Source organism: Vipera ursinii, assembly GCF_947247035.1.
Source record: "Vipera ursinii genome assembly, chromosome: 1".
Taxonomy (NCBI): Eukaryota; Metazoa; Chordata; class Lepidosauria; order Squamata; family Viperidae; genus Vipera; species Vipera ursinii.
Window position 1 is genome coordinate 174,592,872 of NC_139512.1, and position 22,369 is coordinate 174,615,240.

Here is a 22,369-nt window from a genome sequence, read left to right on the forward strand (position 1 = left end):
ATGACTAGGTGAGTCTTACAGTATTCTGGAGAAAATTAATTCCATCTACAATTAGGATATATCTATTTACTGAAATGATGTCTAGCAGTCAAGTGAGTTCTGTTTCCCAAATTTGCTCAAGGATTAAGTAAGATTTGGAGCTGAAGTAAGGGAAATAGTATACTGCATGCCTTCAGTACAGCTTATTAACTGTCACAATATAAAGATGCTGAATTTTCTGTACTAATAAATATTTTCAATGTGACATACTTTGTTTACTTTTGAAGGCTGCTTTTATAAATAAGCATTGTGTTTTTCTTACAGTAGATACTGACATAAATTGAACTTTGTTTTCCTGAATGGAGCTCAGATACTTACTTTTGTTTCTATAAAGAATTGGAAGACCATTGAACAAGAAAATTGAAAGTAGTATAATATTAAAGATAGCTTTTTTAAAAAAAAATCAGTAAAATATTTTGATGTTTACTAAACTGCAGAGTACATTGTTCAGTTCTAATCTTTGAGTAGATGTAATTTAGAGATTTATTTTTAAACTCTAAATTAGTTTTCTAAGAATGAAAAAATAAATAATGTATCTTCTAGTTACACATTTTGCTTCCAATCAGTAGCTTAGATTGTACTGATACTTTATGGACACATCAGTCAGACACAAAGGGCAAGATAACTAACAAAGATGAAATGTTTTACATTCAAAATACAGTCTGTGGGGTTTTTTTATTGGATTGTTACATATTTATGATACAGGAGTGTCAGATGAAAGCACAACTCTTTGCAATGTAAAGTACTTATTCTACTGAAAAGCAATATGTCGCAAAGTAGTGAAAACCATACGTTGTAATTTCTGCAAGAAAAATTTCTTACAAGATTTTTATACCTGCTCAGGGTATAACTACAGAGTAAATTAGAAAAATAAACACTGGAGAGATTGTTGTACTACCTTCACAGTTTGTTAATTCCAAACTCATTAGATATGTCTGCAAATTCTTGAAAATTCTGAGCTTCTTAGAAAACACATTTAAGGATGTGCCAACATCATTAGATATGCACATCATCTCTTCAAATACAGATTGATGCATAGACTTATTGTTATCTCCTTAGCATACCCGTCTATTATGTTCATAAATAATACAACATTTTAGCAGTATGTGTGTGTACTCTGGCTTATATGGTACGCAAACCAGTGGCCATCCTATTAACTGGTTCACAAGAGTTTAATATACATATTTTTCAGAACAACTGTTAAGTATTCAAAAATGTTTTTTATTCATAATTACTGCTGTAAGTTTTTTCTTGGATGTGTAATGCCATTCTCCTACCATAGAAGTCTCTGTATTCTTCAGGAAGTTCTTCCAGGTTTTTTAGTGCTCTATCCAAAATCTGCATTGCTTTTGAGGCTGCAGTGAGATCTTTGTTTCCGTATGTATCTGTTTTATCATAGTATTCAGAAGGAAGCTGCTTCCAGAAAACATTGACTCCAACTCCAAATTCCTCAGAAGTCACATTATGGAACCACAAGGCTGGAGAGAGGGGAGGGAGTTGTGAAATATATTTTACACATATTACTATATATATTGAAAATGTATTTAATTTCTAGTTATCAGTCAGAAATTGTTTTACAGTGACAGCTTTACAGGAAGATGCTTCAATCTTGCAAACATATTAACTCATATAAATATACCGTGTTTCTGTAATTTGAAGATTTGAAAATTGTTCTGAAAATATACTTGGGACTATAATTTAAGTTAGATTTAGACCAATAAATCTAAGGAAATTTGTAGTAGTGAATTGTAGCTGGGAAAATACTAACCAGAAATCCCAGTGAATGAAATTGAACTATTTTTTGCTGATTCTTCAGCTGCACATCCAAAACTTCTGAAAGTACCTTGTAACCTTGATTTAGGACCGGTCATTCAACTACTGTTTGCAGTTATGACAGCCTCAAAATCGGTCTGCATTTACAACTGTTTGCCAAGTGCCCTGTGATAACCATTTGCAATAGTCTCTGCTGGCTTGCCCAGAAAGTCAGTGGGGAAGCCAGCAGGAAAGACTGTAAGCATGGGGAATGCTGGATTTGCGATCCATTCCCCAAGCACGCCACAGAATCTCTCCTCCATACAGGAAGGGGAAATCCGCCCACACACTGGAGAAACAATCCTCAAATCTGGCAAAAACACTAGCCAATGGCAGCCTTCTGAGCCTTTCAGAAAGCTGGTGTTTGCTAGTCTTTTCCTGTCCAAAGGAAAGAGGCAAACACTAGCAAATATCAGTGTTCTGAGCCTCCCTGAACTATTGCACTCGCTAGCTTTTTTAACAGATTTGAGATATGTTCCTTCAGTGCGCTAAGGGTTTTCCGAAGGCAAATCTCTCCAGAGGGGAAATCCCTTGATACACTGGAGGAACCAACCTCAAATCTGGCAAAACACTAGAGAATGCCATCATTCTTACGAATATTCTTCCTGGTAAGGTAAGGGCTCAAACTTCTCAGATGTGCTGGGAAGCCCTGGCCCTCTCCCCATTCCACCATGTCCAAGAGGACTCAGCCTTCCCTCTAGCACTCCATTTAATGACAACAGAAAGAGTTGGGATCACAATGGTTGAGCAAAGTGATCATATGGCATCATCACTTAATAACGGCTTCATTCAACAACTGAAATTCCAGGCTCAACTGTGGTCATAAGTGGAGGTCTATCTGTAGTTCAAAACAATTGGGATTGGGAGGAGGGGCTGAGAAAGGATGATTCATGAAAATCACCACTCCCATTTCACCTAATGAACTAATTTAGATTGAAGTGCATCCAGCTTCAAAAAATCTACATTGTGTTTTTCTACTCCCTTTTCTTTCTTTCATGTATGCTTACCAGTTTGAGGTCTAAAGAGACTAAGAGACTTCTAAGGATACTCATCTAGTAACTAATCATCATTATTACCTGTACTAGATGCACAAATCTCATTGGGGTTCAAACTGTTCAGATATGGATTCATTGAAGTTTGAAAGAATTAAAAATTGACCTGTTAGTGGTGGTTATGCCGAGACCTTTCAAATCAGCAGATAGCTACAATGAAGTGTTATTCTTTATGCATGAGGCATTTTATTCTAGTTCAAAGAGCATTCCACTGAATTATAGTGATCATCACTCCAACATAATAGAATCTAAATTTGATAACGAAAAGGTTACATCTGCTCTCCAAAGGACCACAGACCAATCCAGCTGGTGCATGTAGTACACAAGCCAATATGCTAAAAGATGAAAGAACAGCCTTGGAAGTATTCCAAATTCTCACATTATTTGGAAGACTTTAATAAATAAAATGGATGTAATTAACTGTTGCAGTCTCTTTTGAATCTAAATCATGTCATGGGTCTGACATCAATTTAAATGTGCAGAGTAAAAATGAGGAGCAGCATCTCTTCAGACTAATACATGTATTAAAAGGCATAAACTATTGGCCCATGATTTTGGCTACTGCAGATGAAACAGTTTTCCTCTTCCAGTATGCAGAATAGTATTATTTATAAGATGAGGATACGGTTCAACCTATCCATACAAAAACACGTCTATTGAAAATCGAAAGGGAAGCTTCCTGCAATCTGAGTGACCTCCCAGTTGCATTTTGGTTGGCTATATAAGATTAAATGTTGCCTCTTGGACAATTAATCTTATACTTAAATTATGACACAAGTAGAATCTCACCCTCATTACGCATAGAACGCTACAGGACCTTATTCCTAAATAAATGGAGTATATGAACTTTGATTAAGTCATGTATTAATTATGTTACTACATTCCTTTTTAGTATTCTAAAGGCAGTCCCATAAATATAAGCAGACACCTGGGCAACACATCTTGCATCTGCTAACATTTCAGTATTGCTTGTTTCTTCCCCAATTTCTGTTTTTTTTTTCTTATGTTAGAATTAATTTGCTTTTAAGAAGTTATTGGAGTTGGACATGATTTGAGATCTGGATGACATATCTATGTAATGACAAAATTAAGGTTAATAAAAATTTTCAAAATTACTTTCTAGGTAATTTAATTTAATAATTTAATAATTTAATTTGTATACCGCCCTTCTCCCGAAGGACTCATGGCGGTGAACAGGTATGCCCAATTGAAGGTCTGCAATAGATATAATCCAAGATTCATTTCCAAAACTCCTTTTGGTTGCTACCCCCAAGGTTTTCATAGAAAAGAAATGATAGCCACACAACTAGTTGATTTAAGCAGACTTACTTTTTCTGAAGACTTTAAATTAAAATCAACAGAAGAACTGGAAAAGGAGAGTTTTACTGTCATTGTTTTAAAGGTAAAGGTTCCCCCGCACATGCGTGCTAGTCGTTTCCAACTCTAGGGGCCGGTGCTCATCTCTGTTTCAAAGCCGAAGAGCTTTGTCCGAGGACGTCTCCGTGGTCATGTGGCCAGCATGACTAGACGCCAAAGGTGCACGGAACGCTGTTACCTTCCTACCGGAGTGGTCCCTATTTTTCTACTTGCATTTTTTACGTGCTTTCGAATGCTAGGTTGGCAGAAGCTGGGACGAGTAACAGGCGCTCACTGTTACGCGGCACTCGGGATTCGACCCGCCGAACTGCCGACCATCTGATCGACAAGCTCAGCGTCCTAACCCACTGAGCCACCGTGTCACTTGTCATTGTTTTGGTTATGTTCAATTGATAGAACGATTGAATGTACATAAGAATTGTTTTGGTTTTAAAAATGCCAAAACTGAATTTGGTTTGGGTACTAATTATTACCAATATGTATAGACTTTTTATTGAAAATGATTGTACAAGATGATTATGTTAAAGACTGAATGACTAATTGAGAGAAAAGAGATATAATGCTGGATCATTGGGAGAATACGGGGAGTAAGGGATTGAAAATACACTTTGAGCTCTAATTTGAAACAAGACTTTTTACAAGATGATGTGTCAGTATTTAATACATGATAAATTGTCAAAGATGTACAATAGTGTGTCAAACATATGTTGGAAATGTAATCCTTCTGAAGGCACTTTTTATCTTTTATATGTCCTTTAGTGGACATGTAAGAAAGCTACAAATTATTGGCTTCAAATAAGTATTTTAATTCACAGAATTTTTAAACAAATGTACAAGTGAAACCAAGGTGTTTTTTTTAGGTTTAATGGATAACCTATTGGGAAAAACCACAGGACTTAGTTTTTATATATGATAACAGTGGAAAGACTCTTGTACATACAGAAATGGAAAGACCTACATGTAGTCCTTGACTTACGACAGTTCATTTAGTGATTGTTCAAAATTACAATTGCACTGAAAAAAGTGACTGTTTGACTCTTACAGCCATTGCAGCGTCCCCGTGGTCACATGATCAAAATTTAGACCCTTGGCAATTAGCCTGAGTTTATGACGGTTGCAGTGTTTCGGGATCATGTGATCACCTTTTACAACCTTCTGATGAGCAAAGTCAATGGGCAAGCCAGATTCACTTAACAACCATGTTACTACCTGCAGTGATTATCAACTGTGGCAAGAAAAGGTTGTAAAACGGGGCAAAACTCAACTATCTTTCTTAGGAATGGAAATTTTGCCCTCAGTTGTGAGGACTGCCTGTACAGATTGCCACAATGTAATAATGAATAGTAAAGTTAATGGATGGCTGAGATGGGGAAATTAATTACTTTGATTAAAGAAAAGATTTTTTTAAATATAATTTTGCTTCAATATGGAACCCACTTTTGGACTTTTTGCTTGAAACTGAAAGAAACATTATTTTAATTTTGGGATTTAACATTATAATTGTTTAAAACAATTCCATTGTCTATTATTGAATTTTAAATCAAAAGGTTAATGTTTTTTATATTTGTAACTATCTAAGAAAGTTGGAAGTAACAGTTTTCTTATTTTCTTCCTCCTTTCCTTATTGTCTTGCACTTTTCCCCTCCTGAAGTATATTGAAAAAGAATTAACTTGTTTGCTGCAGATACCATAAGTGAATTTTGCACTGGATGTAGATTAAGGCCATGTAATTTTGTGCTGTTTAGAACTTAAAGACCACATTGATTTTCTCTAGTTTTTTTCATCAGTGACTTATTAAAAAATACAATTTTATACCATTTAAAAATTAGACTTTTTATTAGTTTGTATTATGTACTTCGTTACATAGGTTCTCACAAATAAGAATGGAAGTCTGTTCACTTATTTTTTGAACTCTGGCTTAGCATGATATGCAAATACGGAGACATGTTAAGGAGAAAAACCATGTCAAAAGCCATGGTTTTATCATGATATATGAGTCAGATCACTATAATTCATGGCTGAGATAGAATTGTCTTTTTACTGTGGTTTTAAATACAATTTGCTGCACATAAACATGCAGTCATAAAAAACAGTCTCCTGTAACTGACTGACTAAATTCTAAGCTGAATCAGACCAAAGAGTAGACAGCCTTCTATAGTTTTTTTTTAAAAAAACAGCTGAATTTGTTGTTGGTTTTCTTACCAGGAATGAATAAGACATCTCCAGCATCCAGCTGACATTCATAACGTCTAGCCTTGATAAAGAGAGGATATTTCTTCATGTTTGGCTTATCCACATCTAGTACCTCGGACTTTGTGCCTGATGAAAATTTCAATGAACAATCAATGACAATGCTTCTATTAAACTGTATTACTCTCAATGCTACCAGCATAATATTTAGCCCCCTCATTTGAGAGTAAAACATACAGGAGAGGAAGACTGTTTGTATGTGTGTATGTGCTTCAGGTTGAGTACTAAGCTGCCAAAATGATGATTTTTCCATTTCTCTAGTTCTTTTAAGCTATCAGATCCTACTAAATCAATTTTAACTACAGTGTGGTGCAATTTAAGTCTTAAGTCTTTATTAGACCAAATGGGACATCCTTTCCCTGGAATCTCAGAAAAACTACTGATCAAAGACATTACTCACAGTATTTCATTCCAGAGTAGCTCTCCTTTAGTCAGTGAATGCTAACTATGGAAATATATGTGGTTTAAGCCAGGGGTCCCCAACCCCGGGTCCGTGAACCAGTAACAGGCTGCGGCATGCCAGCAACCGGTCCGCACAAACAAAGCCCCATCTGCAAGATGTAGGCAGCACACAAAACCACACACTCTCCGGTCCACGGAAAAACCTCTCTCCACCGAACCGGTCTCTGGTGCCCAAAAAGTTGGGGACCTCTAGTTAAGGAAACAGCAAGTCTGCTCTTCAGTCTCATCTAGAATGCAGATGGTGCTGCACGAAGCAACTGAAAACTGATCTTTAGTGATTTGCATCTCATTAGCAACTGCCTATTCTAGTTAGCTATTTTAGTGGGTGGAAGGGGCTGTGTTGTTTTATTTGTTTTTTGTCTTTTTATTTTACGTTTATTTAAAGTTTATAAGTAACACCAAAGGATGGGTTTATTTAAAAAGAACACAAATATCCCTTTGAGTTACAACTGTAATGGAGCCTGCCCATTACAGTCAGGAGTCAGGACAGCCACTAAGTGAAGCACCTCATTTTATAACCCTCCATCTCTGCTCTCCCCAGCGCAATGTGTGGGTCATCAAATGGGGGATGGGGTACCTCAGGGTGGGAGAGACCTGGTAGTATTAAAAGTTCCAATAATTTAATGCCTCTTTACAGAGTTATTATTATATTATTATGGTCAAAAATCAAGGTTATTCTGGAGAACAAACAAAAGGATATCCAAGATTATGAAAAACTGTAAAGTTTACAAATGGGAAAAATGACAGATTTTCAGGGGATTTTTAAGGATTCTTAAAATGCACAAGAAATAAAAGAATTTTGAATCATCTACTGTTATTAATAATGTTAAAGATTAAACAAATGCACTGTACACAATGCAAGGCAAAGGTATAGAACAGGGGTAGGCAACCTTGCCTCTTTTATGACTTGCGGACTTCAATACCCAGAATTCCTGAACCAGCCGTGCTGACTCAGGAATTCTGGGAGTTGAAGTCCACAAGTCATAAAACAGCCAAGGTTGCCTACCCCTGTATAGAACGACCCCCAGGCCACTACCAGGCCTTTACCCATTTGGAACTGGGCTATGAAATGTGTGCAAGTAGCAGGTGAGCTACCACACCAGTCCACAAAGCCAGAAAGGTTGAAGAACTCTGATATAGAAGATAACTACCTTTAATAGTTATAAAAAGGGACAACGCCAAATGTATGAAAGGTAGTCTACTGACAGCTACTAAAAATGATCCAGGTTTCAAAAGCAATACAAAGTTGAGCTTGTCTGTCACTTTGGATCAAAGAACACGAGACACTTATTCCAAGGGACCTTAGAGATATCTGGGCAACCAAAGTGGAAACCGAAACATTACAAATAATGGAAAGGCGATCCGATAAAGCAGGAGTGTTCTTCACTCTTTATGTAGTGTCTGCTTTTAAGCTAAGTAACCCACACAAACACACCTGATAAATATAAATATGGTGCATCACGGGGGCTGAACAGTACAACTTGTTTCTTTCCCGTCACCTGAATTAAGAAGTTATCCATTATCTGCAAATATAAAAATAGTAAATATTACTGAGCATGTGGTGAGACTTTCAATACTGCTGCAGCTATATTAAATTAGAGGTATATTAGCGGTAATACCACAGTCATTTACAGTGACTCTGAAAAGTATGTCAGATCATGAACCTTTAGTATCTTGCCCTTTTCTTATGTGGATAAATAGGAGATCCTCTGTTAATAAAAGGCATGTACAGAACACTTAGCATTAAGACAAATTTTCACATAAGGGTAAAATAATCATCTCTCACTGTCTGTCTTTATATCTTTACCTCTGTGTACAAACACTCACAGATTATATAAAAACACTAACAATGATTGTAGTATTACCAGCAAAATATTGCATTATTTCCTGTCCTCCCTGCCTCACTGGAGATGTTCAAACAAAAAAGTTAATGTCCTGCTTATTAGTCTAATCCACAATATACTCCAAGTACACATCATGCTGTTGTTTAGATAGACTGAAAGATACTCAGTCAAAATCTTTGGGCACATGTCCAAAGTTACAGAAAGCCTTTTTCTAGCTGTTAACTATACAGCACAGGCAGAGAATAATAAGACATTTGAAGAGGATATATTACTAAAAGAAATCTGTCCTGGAGAACTAATAGATTACCATGCTCCTTTCAGCTGGCTTTGTAACCAGTCAGAGAAACAGGATCCATAGTAGAGAAATGAGGGGAAAAATATTCACTTATTTACAAGGAAAAGAAACAGAATTCAAGCAAATTAATATATTCCATGTGCAGCACTGAGTTAACAACTGTAATTGGGATCAGACTTTCCATCACTGTGATGTGACTGTAGAGTGTCATGTCAGGGACTGCATGATTTAAGGGATGGCAATCCCGGCAATGCCCACTGCCATTGTTAAGTGAGGACCTCAGGTCATTAAGCAAGTCCTAGGCAGCTCACAAGCAGGCCACCAGGGTGGTAAGGTAGGCTGCATGACACGTGTGCCATGAGGCCAGGGTAGCTGTTGCCAGGCAAGGAGAAGAGGGTGAGTAATCTACAAGGCACAGTATGAACACAGCTGGGGGTGGCTGCTATCAGGTGGAGAGGATGCAAGAGACTCACTGGAATAACCTGTGGCCTTCCCTGCTGGCTTCCCCACTGAGCTTGTTTGTGGGAGGCCAGCAAGGAAGGCTGCAAATGGTAATCATGAGACCACCTGATGCTGCAACTCTAAGTGTGAGCCAGTTGCCAAACACCTGACTGCAATCACAGAATTACAGGGGTGCTGGGACAGCTAGAACATCAGTGCCATTGTAACTTCAAATGGCTGCTGAACAATGGTCAGTAAACTAAGACTACCTGTATCCCATTTGGAGAAGCACAACATGCCTGGCTAGACTTAATACATTGAGGGACGCTCATAAAACAGCTGATGGGCTATACAGTATCTTTTTTGAGAAAGCAGTTAGCTAGGTCAGAACATGTTCATAATCCAATCCAAAACATACTTCCAACAAGCTTCGCCATGTTAAGAAACAAGAAACTAGAAAGTTGTCCCAAATGTGTGTAGTTTCATAGATAGCACTAGTAGAGTTTCAGAGCAGATATGGTGCCATTTTATCTATCAATCCAAATGTCTAATTAAATCAGATATAAGAGAAATTTTGTCACAATTCTTTCATTCATCAAAAACTATCACAAAAACCTCCTCAGTTATCCAATACTCAAGCTCATGGCTCCCAAACCCTGGCATCAAACTCCCTTCACATGTGTCATTGCTCATTCATCATTTCCTATCAACAATCACTCCTCCAACTGAAATTATAGGAACAAAGTAGAAATGGCTTGGAGGTGTATTGTAATGGAGGTAAGACAGCAAGAATAAGTAAAGCATTATAGTATGAATCATTAAAAAGGGTGGGCTAGGTCTTCCAAATTTTAGAAATTATTGGGTAGTTAATCAATTAAGGGTGGTCCCAGATATTATAGCAGTAAATAGAGATTTATTATGGAGCGATATAGTTGAAGGAATTAAGGGAACTAGGTGATCCTATAGAAACATATTGGTTTAAAAAGGATATTAAAAATGTTAAGAGAATTCAAAATCCTTTTTTAAAAAATTTGATAGAATTATGGAATAAATGGAGATATTGGTTAATGCCAGGAATTTCTCCTTTAACACCGTTGGTAGAAATGGAGAAATTCCCTAAGATTGAATTGAAAGAAGGGATTACTAAAAACTTTTTAAAAAATCAGATATATAAATGGGAAGACTGGAAGAACAAGATAAAGAATACAATTAAAGAATGTTTTATCAGATACTAAATTAAATTGGTTGAATTTAATACAATTAGAGAAATGGAAAGAAAAATTTGGGGTGAAAGATAGACAGTTAGCAAAATTCGAAATTATTATAAAAGAAAGTGAGGAAAATGAAGAATATATAAGTAAAGGAAGAATTGGGAAAATACACACAATATTCAACTGAACTAGAAGATCAGCAAAAGATTTAAAATTAATCTGGAAAACAGATTTAGGAGAAATAAACGATAAAGATTGAAAAAATATTTGGAACACAAGAATATATAAGAGTATGCCAGAGTTAAGGAAAATGAATATAAAGTGATATGGAGGTGGTATGTAACACCACATACAGTAAATTAAATCAAATAGATGTTAAATATACAAATATTTGTTGAAGGTGCGAGAAAAGATTGGAACATATAAACGTGTGGTGGAACATCTAATAGCACACAAAACATCTAATAGCACACAAAAGATATGGGTCATGGTGTTTAGGGAAATTAGAGAACTTTTGAAGGCAAATTTAGATATGTCACAGAGGATTACATTACTATTACTGGTAGAAAAACAAGATATAAATGAAGCAAAAAAGGAATTGATTGTAAGTTTGATAATGGCAGCTAGATTAGTGATGGTTAAATATTGGAGATAGAATTGGGCTATTCAAAGAAATGAGTAGTATAATGAAATATGGAATGTGGCAATAAATGATAAATTAACAACATAAATTAAATTTTAAAAAGGTATGATTAAAATAAATAATTATAATGAAATATGGGATGATTTTATAAAAACAGTCTTTGTGGAAGGCAAAGGGAATAAACCTGCTCAAGAATATATGCTGTTTTGGAGGGGATAAGTGCACAATTGTATATTGTTATTTGTTATATGATAAGAAATGTAGGTAATAAAAATGGTCTCCAGGGGGGTGGGTGCACTGTAGCATTTGTATTTTTAATACTTTTTTTATTTAGATTTATACATATTATGTTTGTATTATTTGTATTTGAATAAAATAAAAAAAGAAAAAAAGAAAAAAAGAAAGTCCTGACAGTTTAACACCTACAGCATTCCTTTTAAATATTTTTCAAGGAAACAACACAAACCCCTCTTTGCATAAAGGTCAAAATAAATAGCATACTTTTCATTAAAGTTTAGGAATGTATTATTTACATCATAGTGTGTCCAAAGTTGTAGACCTTCTGAACTTATCCGGAAGACAGTAGAGAAAAACTGTTCCTTATCAAAGTATTCTGGAATTTGAATGTCATCTGCCAATAAAGGAAACTGCTTTCTCAGATCTGCAATATCCTGAAACAAAAATATTGATCTTGACTAGAGTTACATATTATGCTAAGTTATAAAGCAGCATTTAGAAATCATAATAGCAAGGTTCACATAGCATATAAAGCCAAAAGCAAACCATTCTATGGCTTAGCGCAACGTAGGAATCCAATTGCATCTGAAACGCCTGGAAGAGCAAAATGATTGTTAGGATGTTACAGAAAAACAAAAGGACCTTAGTCTATAACTGTAAACCTGCTAAAGTTTCCTCTCTCCTGAAATGCAAAATCTCTTCTATTTAAGACAAGTTGATTAGCTTGGGCTACTAATAAGGCATTTAGAACAAGCCCATTTCCAGGTCATCCTTCAAATTTCTCCATATTTGGACTGAGCAAGTTCAAATAATACACAAGAAGCACAGATATTTTGGCTTCATTTGAAACACTTCAAATCCTACATTTATTTCCAGATTCTGAACAAATTGGGGCATCCATTTCACAAAGGAATAGAAAAGATATGAATATGTTAGGAGCAGTTTTAATATTGAATTGCTGAAGTTAACATGGGTAAACAAGGTAACATTTGGCTCATAACTTCAATGAACAGTACAACGAAATGCTGTTTTTTCAAAACTTTTTCCAAATCACGAGTCAGGGAGTTGCAGGGTAAGATAAAATTCTTTTTGCAAAAACATCTATTTCCTTGTCTGTCCCAGGAAATAACAGTGGTAACACTAATCAATCCTTTTCTCTATCAACTTTATGATTCTCCACTCTCTGTTTTAAATAAACACAGTAAAAAAGCACAAACAAAGGACAAAATTTATATAAAGGCTATCCAAAATAGCTCAGAGGAAAATAACATTTTTAGGATAAGTTTTTTTCTTATACAATGTACTCACCTTTCGGGGATCATCTCCTAGTGATCGTAAATAATACTTTTCATCCTTAAAAATACAAACACATGGAAAATAAATTGCAATGAATAAGCACATTAATATTTAATTGACTTACCAAGTGCATGTAATTTGATAACTGAAAAAGAACCTGCCCCCCCCAAAAAAAATCAGCCAAACTAAACTATTAGCAAGGAAATAATACATTACCTCAGAAAGAAAATAATCTGAATGCTTGATTTCAGCTGCTCTCTTTACAAATACATCAAAAGGCAGTGTTCTGAAATTCAGAATAAAGTTATCAAAATGTTTTAAACAGATGAGACTGACTTTTAATAATAACTATCTCAAAACATCTTCTTTGAACAAAGGTACAGTTAAGAACAGCTGTTTAACATTGATACCTAATATACCCTTACTAGAATTTAAGTGCCATGGGCATCAATGGACTTCCAGAAACATAAATGGATTCAATTCTTCTAACCAATTAAGGTTTTTTTTATCTAGGGAAGCATGTCCTCTAGCAGAATTAGGAAAAGAATCCTCAACAATTCCCTGTTCTGTCTACTACTCTGCCTCTCAAAATGCTTTCTAGAAGATTGGTGGACATCCCAAAAAATTCAGGTGATGATGCTAAGGCACAGGGGGAGATCGGGAACTAGGGAAGATAATTTACCCTTCCACAGCTTAATAGCTGGAAATTTCTAGAACAGAACAATTCCTAAGATACAAAGAGACAGCTGGATCCCTGCTTCCACATGATAGAAAACTATCATTGTAATCTCAGTAAAATACATTTCATGTCGAAACTAATGACTTTGTTTCCAATTATTTTCTCATACAGATATTGGCTCCCAACAAACTATTTGATCCAAAATCACCTTATGATTTCCGTTCACATTTGTGGTAGTATACAGAATTGCTTTCATTTTTTAATGAGGATAAGTCTGACTGTAAGCTAGAGTACGCTGTGACCTGATTGTAGTTGCAATGGGTCACTAACTGAGGCACAAAGAAGGCAACTATAGAAAACAGTGTAGGCAAATAATAATTGGATTAACTGAATTTTAAAATTACATCACCCCATTTGGTTCATTAGTTAAACAAGTTTATATAAGAGTCAGGTGGGAGAATGTGAAAATTTGGTCTTAGAAAAAAGATTCAACAATTCACATATACGGTATATACAAAGCCTGCCAACCATAGCCATCATGAAAACCTGTTGCTGGATTGACAGCATAAAGTCAGTACAGAAATCTCTACTATCTAAGTCTGGAAAAGCTAAGTGAGCCATAAGATTTACTAATGCAAATAGTTCTATAGCTGCTGGTTCTTCTTCAGCACATCTCTAGTCTGTTTTGAGCTAAGCATGGCATGTGACAAGTCTACATCTAACCAGAACAGCAACATCTGAGTTGCTGTCACTTCCCACTTACAGAAACAGAGTAAAGCTTGGAACAGAATACCTATATACAAAGTTCTTACTAAGGAAGTTCATCTGTGGCACAGCAGAAACATGAACCTTTACTTCTTTTTTTCCTGATGCTTGACAAAGGTAATCTACTGTCCATTTGGTCACACAAGGGCCCAGATCTATTCCTTTCAGTACTGCAGGCTTTCTCTGAGAATGAAAAAAAGTTATTGAATAACATGCCACCATTTTGCTATTAGAAACAAACAAATGAAAGGGTATGATTTATCTATTACTCCCAACTATCCAAACCTAAGAAAAGCATACATTTGCTTTGAAAATTGTGTAACCAGTACAATTAACTTCTGTATTTCTAACTTTTATTATTTTTCTAACAGAGCATGCTTTAGTGAAATACATCATATTAATCTTTATTCACATGGCAGGATAAGCAGTACTGTAATGAACACTCTACAACACAGTACTGGATTAATCTACATTTTATAAAGCTTTGCAGTCTAATTCTTCGTACAACTACTTTGAAGCAAGTCCCACAAATTGTAACTGATTTCTAAATAATATATCTAGACACAGTTCACTGAACCTTATAGGTTCAAGTCAATACTTTAGATTTTGTTTTTCAATAAATCTATAAGAGACAGGAAACAAAATACTTAAACGAACATAGCAGCAAATCTAAATATTAAAGGCAAAACTCAAACTGACTATTTAAAATGCATACACATATTAATATATTAAAAGAAAGTTAATGGAATGAAATATATTCTAAGTCCAAAATTAAATGGCAAACTTCCATAATAGATCTAATTGCAAACAATGCTAACTACCTAACCTTCAAATTCAACACATTATCTTCTAAGCATTAGTTAAGGGACTAAATACAACAAGCACTATTGGGGCCAATGTGCCTAAGGATACCTGCCCTTGTCCCCTTGATTTTTAAAAGGATTTTTTAAAAAAACAAAACAAAACAATAGAAATCTCTTAAGTATATTCAAACTGATTCAAATCTGAAACACCCCATTTTGAGTGTCAAAAGCTGTTTTGAATGCAAAAAAGGCTTTTCAAGTCTTTGAAAAATTGTTAAGTTTGAAAGTGTTTTCACATTCAAAACACATTCATGATGCTTGACCCACCTTATTTCATACTTGAACCAGAATATTTTGAATTCAAAACAGTTGAATTGGTTGAAATCTGTAATATTCTGCACATTTCTAGAAGGCATGAGGTTGGAAAATAAAGCAACATCAAACATAATCAGAATTTCTAACAATGGTTCTGAGTGCCACACATGTAAGATTTTTTTACAAATAAAAGTGATTGGCTGCAATTTAACGTTGGAGTGTGCTTGTTATCAGGAAAAAAAACTCAGAAAAATAAGATAAGGAGCATTCTAGGAGGCCAAACTGCTGGGGAATATTCATTTCTGGTAAATTGGCATATTGTATCTGAAAACATCCACTATGGCAGATACTTTCTGAAAGTGCATTTAACAAGCTACCAAAATTAACCTGCAATCAACATTCCAAACATGACAATTGACAAAGAAAAAGTTAATTATGTCCATCTCCTATTTTATCTGGAGAAAGAAAATATGTCTTGCCTTGTGTGCACCCGATACTGGTTTATGATGTAAATATTAACCACATCGAGCACAGCAAGTACTGAATTAAACGCAGGATTAGAAAGTTATTCTTTTGCTGAAGTCCAAGAAACAAAGGACCCATCCGAGTACTGTATATAGGAACTGTTTTTATTAATAATTTTTATCCCTTTTAATTTTTACTTATAGCAATTATTCTTGCCTATTTTTCCCATAACAACCACCCTGTGAGATGGACTGCACTAAGAGAGACCGGCCTAGAACCCCGGTTTTTAGGCCAGCACCTTACTACACCATACTGATTCTCTGTACCATGCCTTTCTTTGCCATGTTTTTTTTTTTTTAAAAAAAGGAGGGAGCGTTTGAACCGCCGGGTTTCACCCACCAGGGGATAGATGTCTTGCAAAAAACGCTCCCGAGTCACTCCGGTGTACTGCGGGACTCGCTGTCTCTCCATTATCCCCGCTCAAATCTAAGCAACCGCCGCTCGGTCACTTCCTCCTTTGGGTCCGGCGGCGATTTCCCTCCGCTGGAAACGAGGCCTCGCAAAAACCAATAGACCCCAATCATGCCCCGAAGGCGCCCAGCACCGCCGGGCGGTTGGGGTGGGGTGGGGTGGGGTGGAAAGAGACCGCGAGGAGAGTTTCGCTCTTGCTCTAATTCAGGGATCTTCAAACTTGGCCTTTTTATGACTTGTGGACTTCAACTCCCAGAATTCCTCAGCCAGTGTGCGTGACTGAGGAATTCTGGGAGTTGAAGTCCACAAGTCATAAAAGGGCCAAGTTTTGAAGACCCTCTGCTCTAATTCAAGGGCGGAGCGAGGTCTCCCCCCCCCCTCGCCCTCCTGCAGGCCCGAGACCCTCCTCGAGAGGCGGCGCAAAGCCCGCTCCTTCGCCTCAAGGGAAGCCTGTTCGCCGCCTTCCGATTCCCCCCCGCCCGCGTCTCTTCCGTCGCCGCGGCATGATGGGAGGGCCGAGGCGGGGAGTTATGGGGCTGACCCGGGGAGTCCTCTGCAGGCGCTGCTGCTGCTGCTGTTGGCAGCTGCGGGGGCTCCCCGCCCTCCCGAGAGGGTCCTCCGCTTCGGCTCCCCGGCGCGGAGGGGTCGGGCAACTCCTGGCTCCCTCCGGCCGCTGCCCGTTTCTGCTGCTGCCGCCCTCCGCGCGCTTTTATAGCAGCGGCCCCGGTGACTCCAGGTCGGAGGAGCGGGCGGTGTTCTTGGGCTTCCCCAACCCCTTGAGGTGGCTCCGCACTCGCCTCTACTTCTTCCTCATCCGCACCTACTTTGACCGCGACTTCAGCATTCAGGAGTTCATGCGAGGGGCGAAGCACGTGAGTCGTTTCTTGAGCATTTCGGGTTGTTATATCTAAAAAAGAAGGGCGGCTTTTTTTCTCCTCTCCTTTCTGTTATAGTTTTTTTTTTAAACACCTCTCCCGAGGAAGCTTTGGGGTTGGTTTAGCAATGGCTGCTTAACGAGGTGGTGTTTGTGGCTGTACAGTAGCGGAGCGCTCTTGTCCTCTTGCTCTGCCTGTGTGTGTGTGTGTGTGTGTGTGTGTGTGTGTGTGTGTCGTCTTCTTTCTACTCCCATCAGTTTTTAGTTTAGTAAAATCACAAGGTCCTGCCCTTCTGTCTTTCGCATTAATTGAGCCTAAACCAGGGGTAGGCAACCTCGGCTCTTTTATGACTCATGGACTTCAACTCCCAGAATTCCTGAGCCAGCTTGGCTGGCTCAGGAATTCTGGGAGTTGAATTCCATGAGTCATAAAAGAGCCGAGGTTGCCTACCCCTGGCCTAAACTATTTACTTTTTTAAATATGCACAAAGAAAGGACTGCGTTGCATTCTAAGTCAATATTACCTGCATCTTTATCGAATTCTGCATTTCAGATTGAGAATACTGTTATCAGTTGAAAGGCTAAAAAGAATGTTTTCATTATAGGTACATTCATGTAGCTGACCTGCAAAGTCTTAATTAAAGTAGCATTTTTTTTCTTTTTTCTAGGCCTTTACTGTTGTTTCAAGGTTAATTTCTCAGTGTAAATACGATGTATTGGAAGAACTTGTATCAAAAGAGGTAAAATATTTAATATCTCTCGTATGTGAAAAACATGATTCTCCTCACTATTCCTTGAACTGAACATTTCTTTTACAGAGGGCGGCATTAGCCAGTTTTTCACAACATAGTGCTCCTGGATTTGTTAGATGTCAGCTTCTACATTTGCAGTATAAATTTAGCCATTTTGGCTAGAAATTGTAAGCATTGAAGTTCAGTCTATTTGGAGACTGTGAGAATGGAGAACACTGCCTTAAGTTAATTAAAAGTGAAAGAAACAGTTTGGATTTATACTTATATTCTGTTCCTGAAGTAGAGTAAGCAGATTGCATCTAAACTGATAACTTTTCATTCCCAATTCACATTTGACTTTCTAAAAAAGGCAACAATTAGGTTCTGTCTTCCCATTAGTGCTTCGGTGTAATTTAACCACAGTAACTGTTTATTCTCTTTATTTTAACTTGGGTTTTCTCATAGTTTAGCTATTTCAGCTATGCTGTCATTTCTAGAAGTTTGGTTTAATTAAAGAATTTATTATTACAACATTCATGCCACCTTATTTCCAGAAACAGAACTGCTTACAGTTTTAATATAATAACTTTTAGTAAGGAAGGGATAGTCTGAATATCCAAGGCTTTCCAAAAGGGTGTGGACATGACTTTCTCTCAGTGGTGGAATGCTTAGCAAAGAGGTCCTCAACCTTTTGGGCACCAGAGACGGGTTCCGTGGAGAAAGGTTTTTCCATGGACTGGAGAGTGCATGATTTTGTGTGCTGCCTGCATCCCACAGATGAAGCTTTGCTTGTTTGTGCGGACCGATTGCTGGCATGCCATGGATCGGTACCGGTCCACAGACCGGGGGTTGGGGACCCCTGGCTTAGCAGATCTTACTGGCGTTGGTTTTCCACCTGCAACTTCTTTGAATGGCTTTCAGAAAGTAAACTAAGTCTAATAGAACTCTTAAATGTTTGATAATGGTGCCTTTAAGGATTCACAGGTCATCCTTGACTTACAACTACAATTGTGCCCAGAATTTCTGTTGCTAACCAAGATAGCTTTGAAGTGAGTTGAATTGTTAAGTTAGTAACATATTACCGGTAAGTGAAACTGGCTTCCCCATTGATTTTGCTTGTCAGAAGGTCACAAAGGGTGATTGCATGACCCTGGGATAGTGCAACTGCTATAAAAATATGCCAATTACCAAGTGCCCAAATTCTGATCACATGAACATGGGGATGCTGCAATGTAAGTGTGGAAACCAGTCATAAATATTTTTTCCTGGTTTCAGTATGGGCAATTACAGGCTAGGTGGAAAGAGGACCAGAAAACTGGTTTTTTGATGACTGATGAAAATTTGGTAAAGCAAATTAGAGATCAAGGTCAAGCTCATATTAAAAAGGATATATCTTGCATTGATAGAAATTGATTCAGAGACGGAACTTGTCAAAGACTGTATGATAAAATGGGCTCAGAATTTTCAAGAAGTTATCACAATGGATACTTGGGAAAAGATCTGGGTGAGAAATGTAAAATTTACACAGGCCCAAAATTTAAGAGAGAACTTTTATAAAATGTTTTATAGGTGGCATTTAGATCCTAAAAAATTAGCAAGCATGTATCCGAACTGCCAGCCCAAATGTTGGAGGTGTGGCTGTGAGGATGCAACGTATTTTCATATATGGTGGACTTGTAAAAGGGTTAAAGCATTTTGGATTAAAATTTGGTGGAATATGCAGAAGATCTTCAAGCAAAAGATAAAGTTTTGTCCGCAATTGTTTTTACTGGGCATTATCACAGATACTACCATGGAACACTAAGCTGATGTTGAATTTAATTACGGCAGCGAGACTTTTAGTAGCGCAATATTGGAAGAAGGAAGAACTGCCGACTATAGAAGAATGGACTTTAAAAGTTTCCAATTTGGCGGAAATGGCAAAGATTTCAGTGTATTTGAAAGACCAATCGCAACAGAGATATATTGTGGAGTGGAGAAGATGGATTGATTATATCCAGAATAAATATGGGACTAAAAAGTTTCACTTAGCATTTGAATAAGTAGTGGATTTATATGATGTATAACTAGCTTGTAGTTATTTTATTAAGAGTTAAAGTGCGATAGAATTTAATATTTTATTGTTGCTTGCATATTTTAGATTATGTTTGTTTGTATTTTTATACCCTGTATTTAGCTCTGGGAAGTCGGGGAGGGGAGGGGAGAGTTGGGGAGGTTTGGGGAGAGGGTAGGGGAGGGGTTTTGTTTTTAAAAATGTACTATAAAACTTTTCAATAAAAATAAATAAATAAATAAATATTTTTCCCAGTGCCATTATAACTTAGAATGGTCATTAAACAAATACTTGTAAGTGGAGGACTACCTGTATAAAAGACTATTCCCCTCATTAAGTTATGTCTACAACAGCCACTCATTGCTCCATCCCCCAATTACTTGTTTCTATATTAAATGGGAGTCTCAGAATCCACACAAAGGAGATCAACCATAAGCAGAATATTTAATAATTATTTAAAGCAACACTTGATGTTTAAAAAATACTTGACTTTGGAAGTGGAAGGGAGAAATGGCAGCATAGTTTTCAATAACTATCTTATATAACTATTTTATGGCTGATTAAGTGAGTTGGTGTAAGGGAGTTAATAAGCACTAATGTTAACAATTCCATTTCCAATCCAGATGATTCAGGTGTTAAAAGAGAAGCTCTCTTCATTGTCTGAAAACCACAAAAAAGCTCTGGCTGCAGAGATGGATGAAATCATGTTCACAGCAGCAGGAGATGTGGGCATTTACTATGATGACAGCGGTATGCCTCCATTTTATTTCACTTTCCTCATAAAACACAGAAGTATTCCTCAGTCTTTTTAAATCGTGCTTAAAAATTTCTTTTCTGTCTATTTAATTATATTGTTCATGTTGAGCACCTGTCTGCTATTTTTACTTGTGTCTGGTTTTGTATATATTTTATTGTGCTGGCAATCTTTTGGGCCAAAGTAAAATCAAGTAGTTATTATCATTTTTTTAATGGCACTGAAAATGTGATCTAGGAATCCCTGGAGGTTCCTGAGACCCTTTCAGAGAGCCCGTGAAGTCAAAAAATTTTTTTTAATTTTTCAGTTTGAAATTCTACTACAGTAACTAATGGTAGACATAACCCACACAAACCGAAATTCTCTGGGGTCCTCAATCATTTTAAAAAATGTAAAGGGATCCTGAAATATTTGAGAACCACTGTTCTAAAACAATGGAATGGAATGGACTTTATGTCAGCACACAATCTAGTAACTCAATGAGTTTGCTTGGCCCTTTAAGAAGATCCGTAGTTTACTAGTTAAATATATATCTAATGTTTAATTAGAGATTGATGAGAAAAGCCTTTGATACCTTTGACCATCAACTATACTTCAAGTTATCAGTATGAGATTTGATGCAATACAATGAGTCTGACTCAATATTTAAAAAAAGAAATGCACACAGCTAATTTCTTTCCTGTAGGTTGGCCAGCAGGACAAACATCTTTCCTAATTTTATTTTTAAGGTGAATTAATCATTTGAATAGCAAACAGTAGAAACAATAATAACTCTTAATTCATACCTAAGTCATGAATCTTCCCATTTAATATCTGCAAACATACATAAAATTAGGTTGTGTTGGTCTTAGTAGGAGAAAGTAATTGATTTGTGACTATACCTAGATCAGATATGTCAAACTCGCGACATCGTGTGACGTCACGCAACGTATCAGAGCTTTTTCTCCGTTGCCAGCAATGTACGGTCAAGATGACTTATAGAATATTCAGTGGTTACTTTTGAAACATAGTATAGAACCTAGAATTTTATATATAAAAGATAGTATTTTAATAATTGTTGAATGGTTAAGGCAAAAAACATATTTCTAATAACTGGTGATTTCTTAAGATGAAAATTAGACTTTAATGGTAAAACATAAGAATGCTTTGTAATGAACAATATAAGTTTTGTAGACAAAAGAATTATCCTTTATTGAAATAGGGAATTGTGGGTTACCCAAAAATTAAGCTTTTTCTTATATACTATAGGCCACTCTAGAATATCTTATTGCAATTAGATAAAATTTAAAAACAGGATATTGATATGTATTACTGAAAATATATTTTAAGTTTTGTTGATTGACTAGGTTACAACTAGAAGTGTATTAACTTGCCTATTCTGACTATGTAATAACTAAGGGAATTAGAGAGGGCATCTCTTTTGATGTAACCTGAACTATTTACAATAACTATTTACAACTGGTTATTTCTTATTTTAACTACCCAACCACCATATTGTTT

The 22,369-nt window shown here is 36.6% G+C and overlaps 2 protein-coding genes across 3 annotated transcripts in view; one reads left to right on the forward strand and one right to left on the reverse strand.

Annotated features, from left to right (window-relative positions):
- On the reverse strand, positions 1–16,917 carry TYW5 (tRNA-yW synthesizing protein 5). Of its 2 annotated transcripts, XM_083367973.1 has the most exons (9): positions 16,794–16,917; positions 16,386–16,648; positions 14,432–14,586; positions 13,176–13,245; positions 12,972–13,016; positions 11,960–12,097; positions 8,428–8,515; positions 6,483–6,599; positions 1–1,517 (listed from the first exon to the last, which is right to left on the reverse strand). In XM_083367973.1, exons 2-9 carry the CDS (start codon positions 16,455–16,457, stop codon positions 1,261–1,263), a joined length of 942 nt encoding a protein of 313 aa, XP_083224099.1. In that variant the 5' UTR covers positions 16,458–16,648; positions 16,794–16,917; the 3' UTR covers positions 1–1,260. The 2 variants fall into 2 exon arrangements, with proteins under 2 accessions (XP_083224099.1, XP_083224100.1); XM_083367974.1 differs by lacking the exon at positions 16,794–16,917 and having other exon boundaries at positions 16,386–16,695.
- The window catches only part of MAIP1 (matrix AAA peptidase interacting protein 1), an 11,182-nt gene continuing 5,635 nt past the window's right edge, over positions 16,823–22,369 (forward strand). The window contains exons 1-3 of the mRNA XM_083367988.1: positions 16,823–17,329; positions 18,000–18,071; positions 20,739–20,865. Coding sequence (XP_083224114.1) covers positions 16,961–17,329; positions 18,000–18,071; positions 20,739–20,865 — 568 coding nt within the window. The 5' untranslated portion in view covers positions 16,823–16,960. The remainder of the gene's footprint in view (positions 17,330–17,999; positions 18,072–20,738; positions 20,866–22,369) is intronic.

Bases quoted from the DNA above. Each gene is read 5' to 3' on its own strand.
- TYW5 (XM_083367973.1), bottom strand. From the start codon at position 16,457: ATGGAGAGACAGCGAGTCCCGCAGTACACCGGAGTGACTCGGGAGCGT. The intron at 12,098-12,971 runs GTGAGTACATTG...TTTTTGTTTCAG, and splicing joins TAGGAGATGATCCCCGAAAG to GATATTGCAGATCTGAGAAA. The intron at 6,600-8,427 runs GTGTGTTTGTGT...AATTTTCATCAG, and splicing joins ACCATATTTATATTTATCAG to GCACAAAGTCCGAGGTACTA.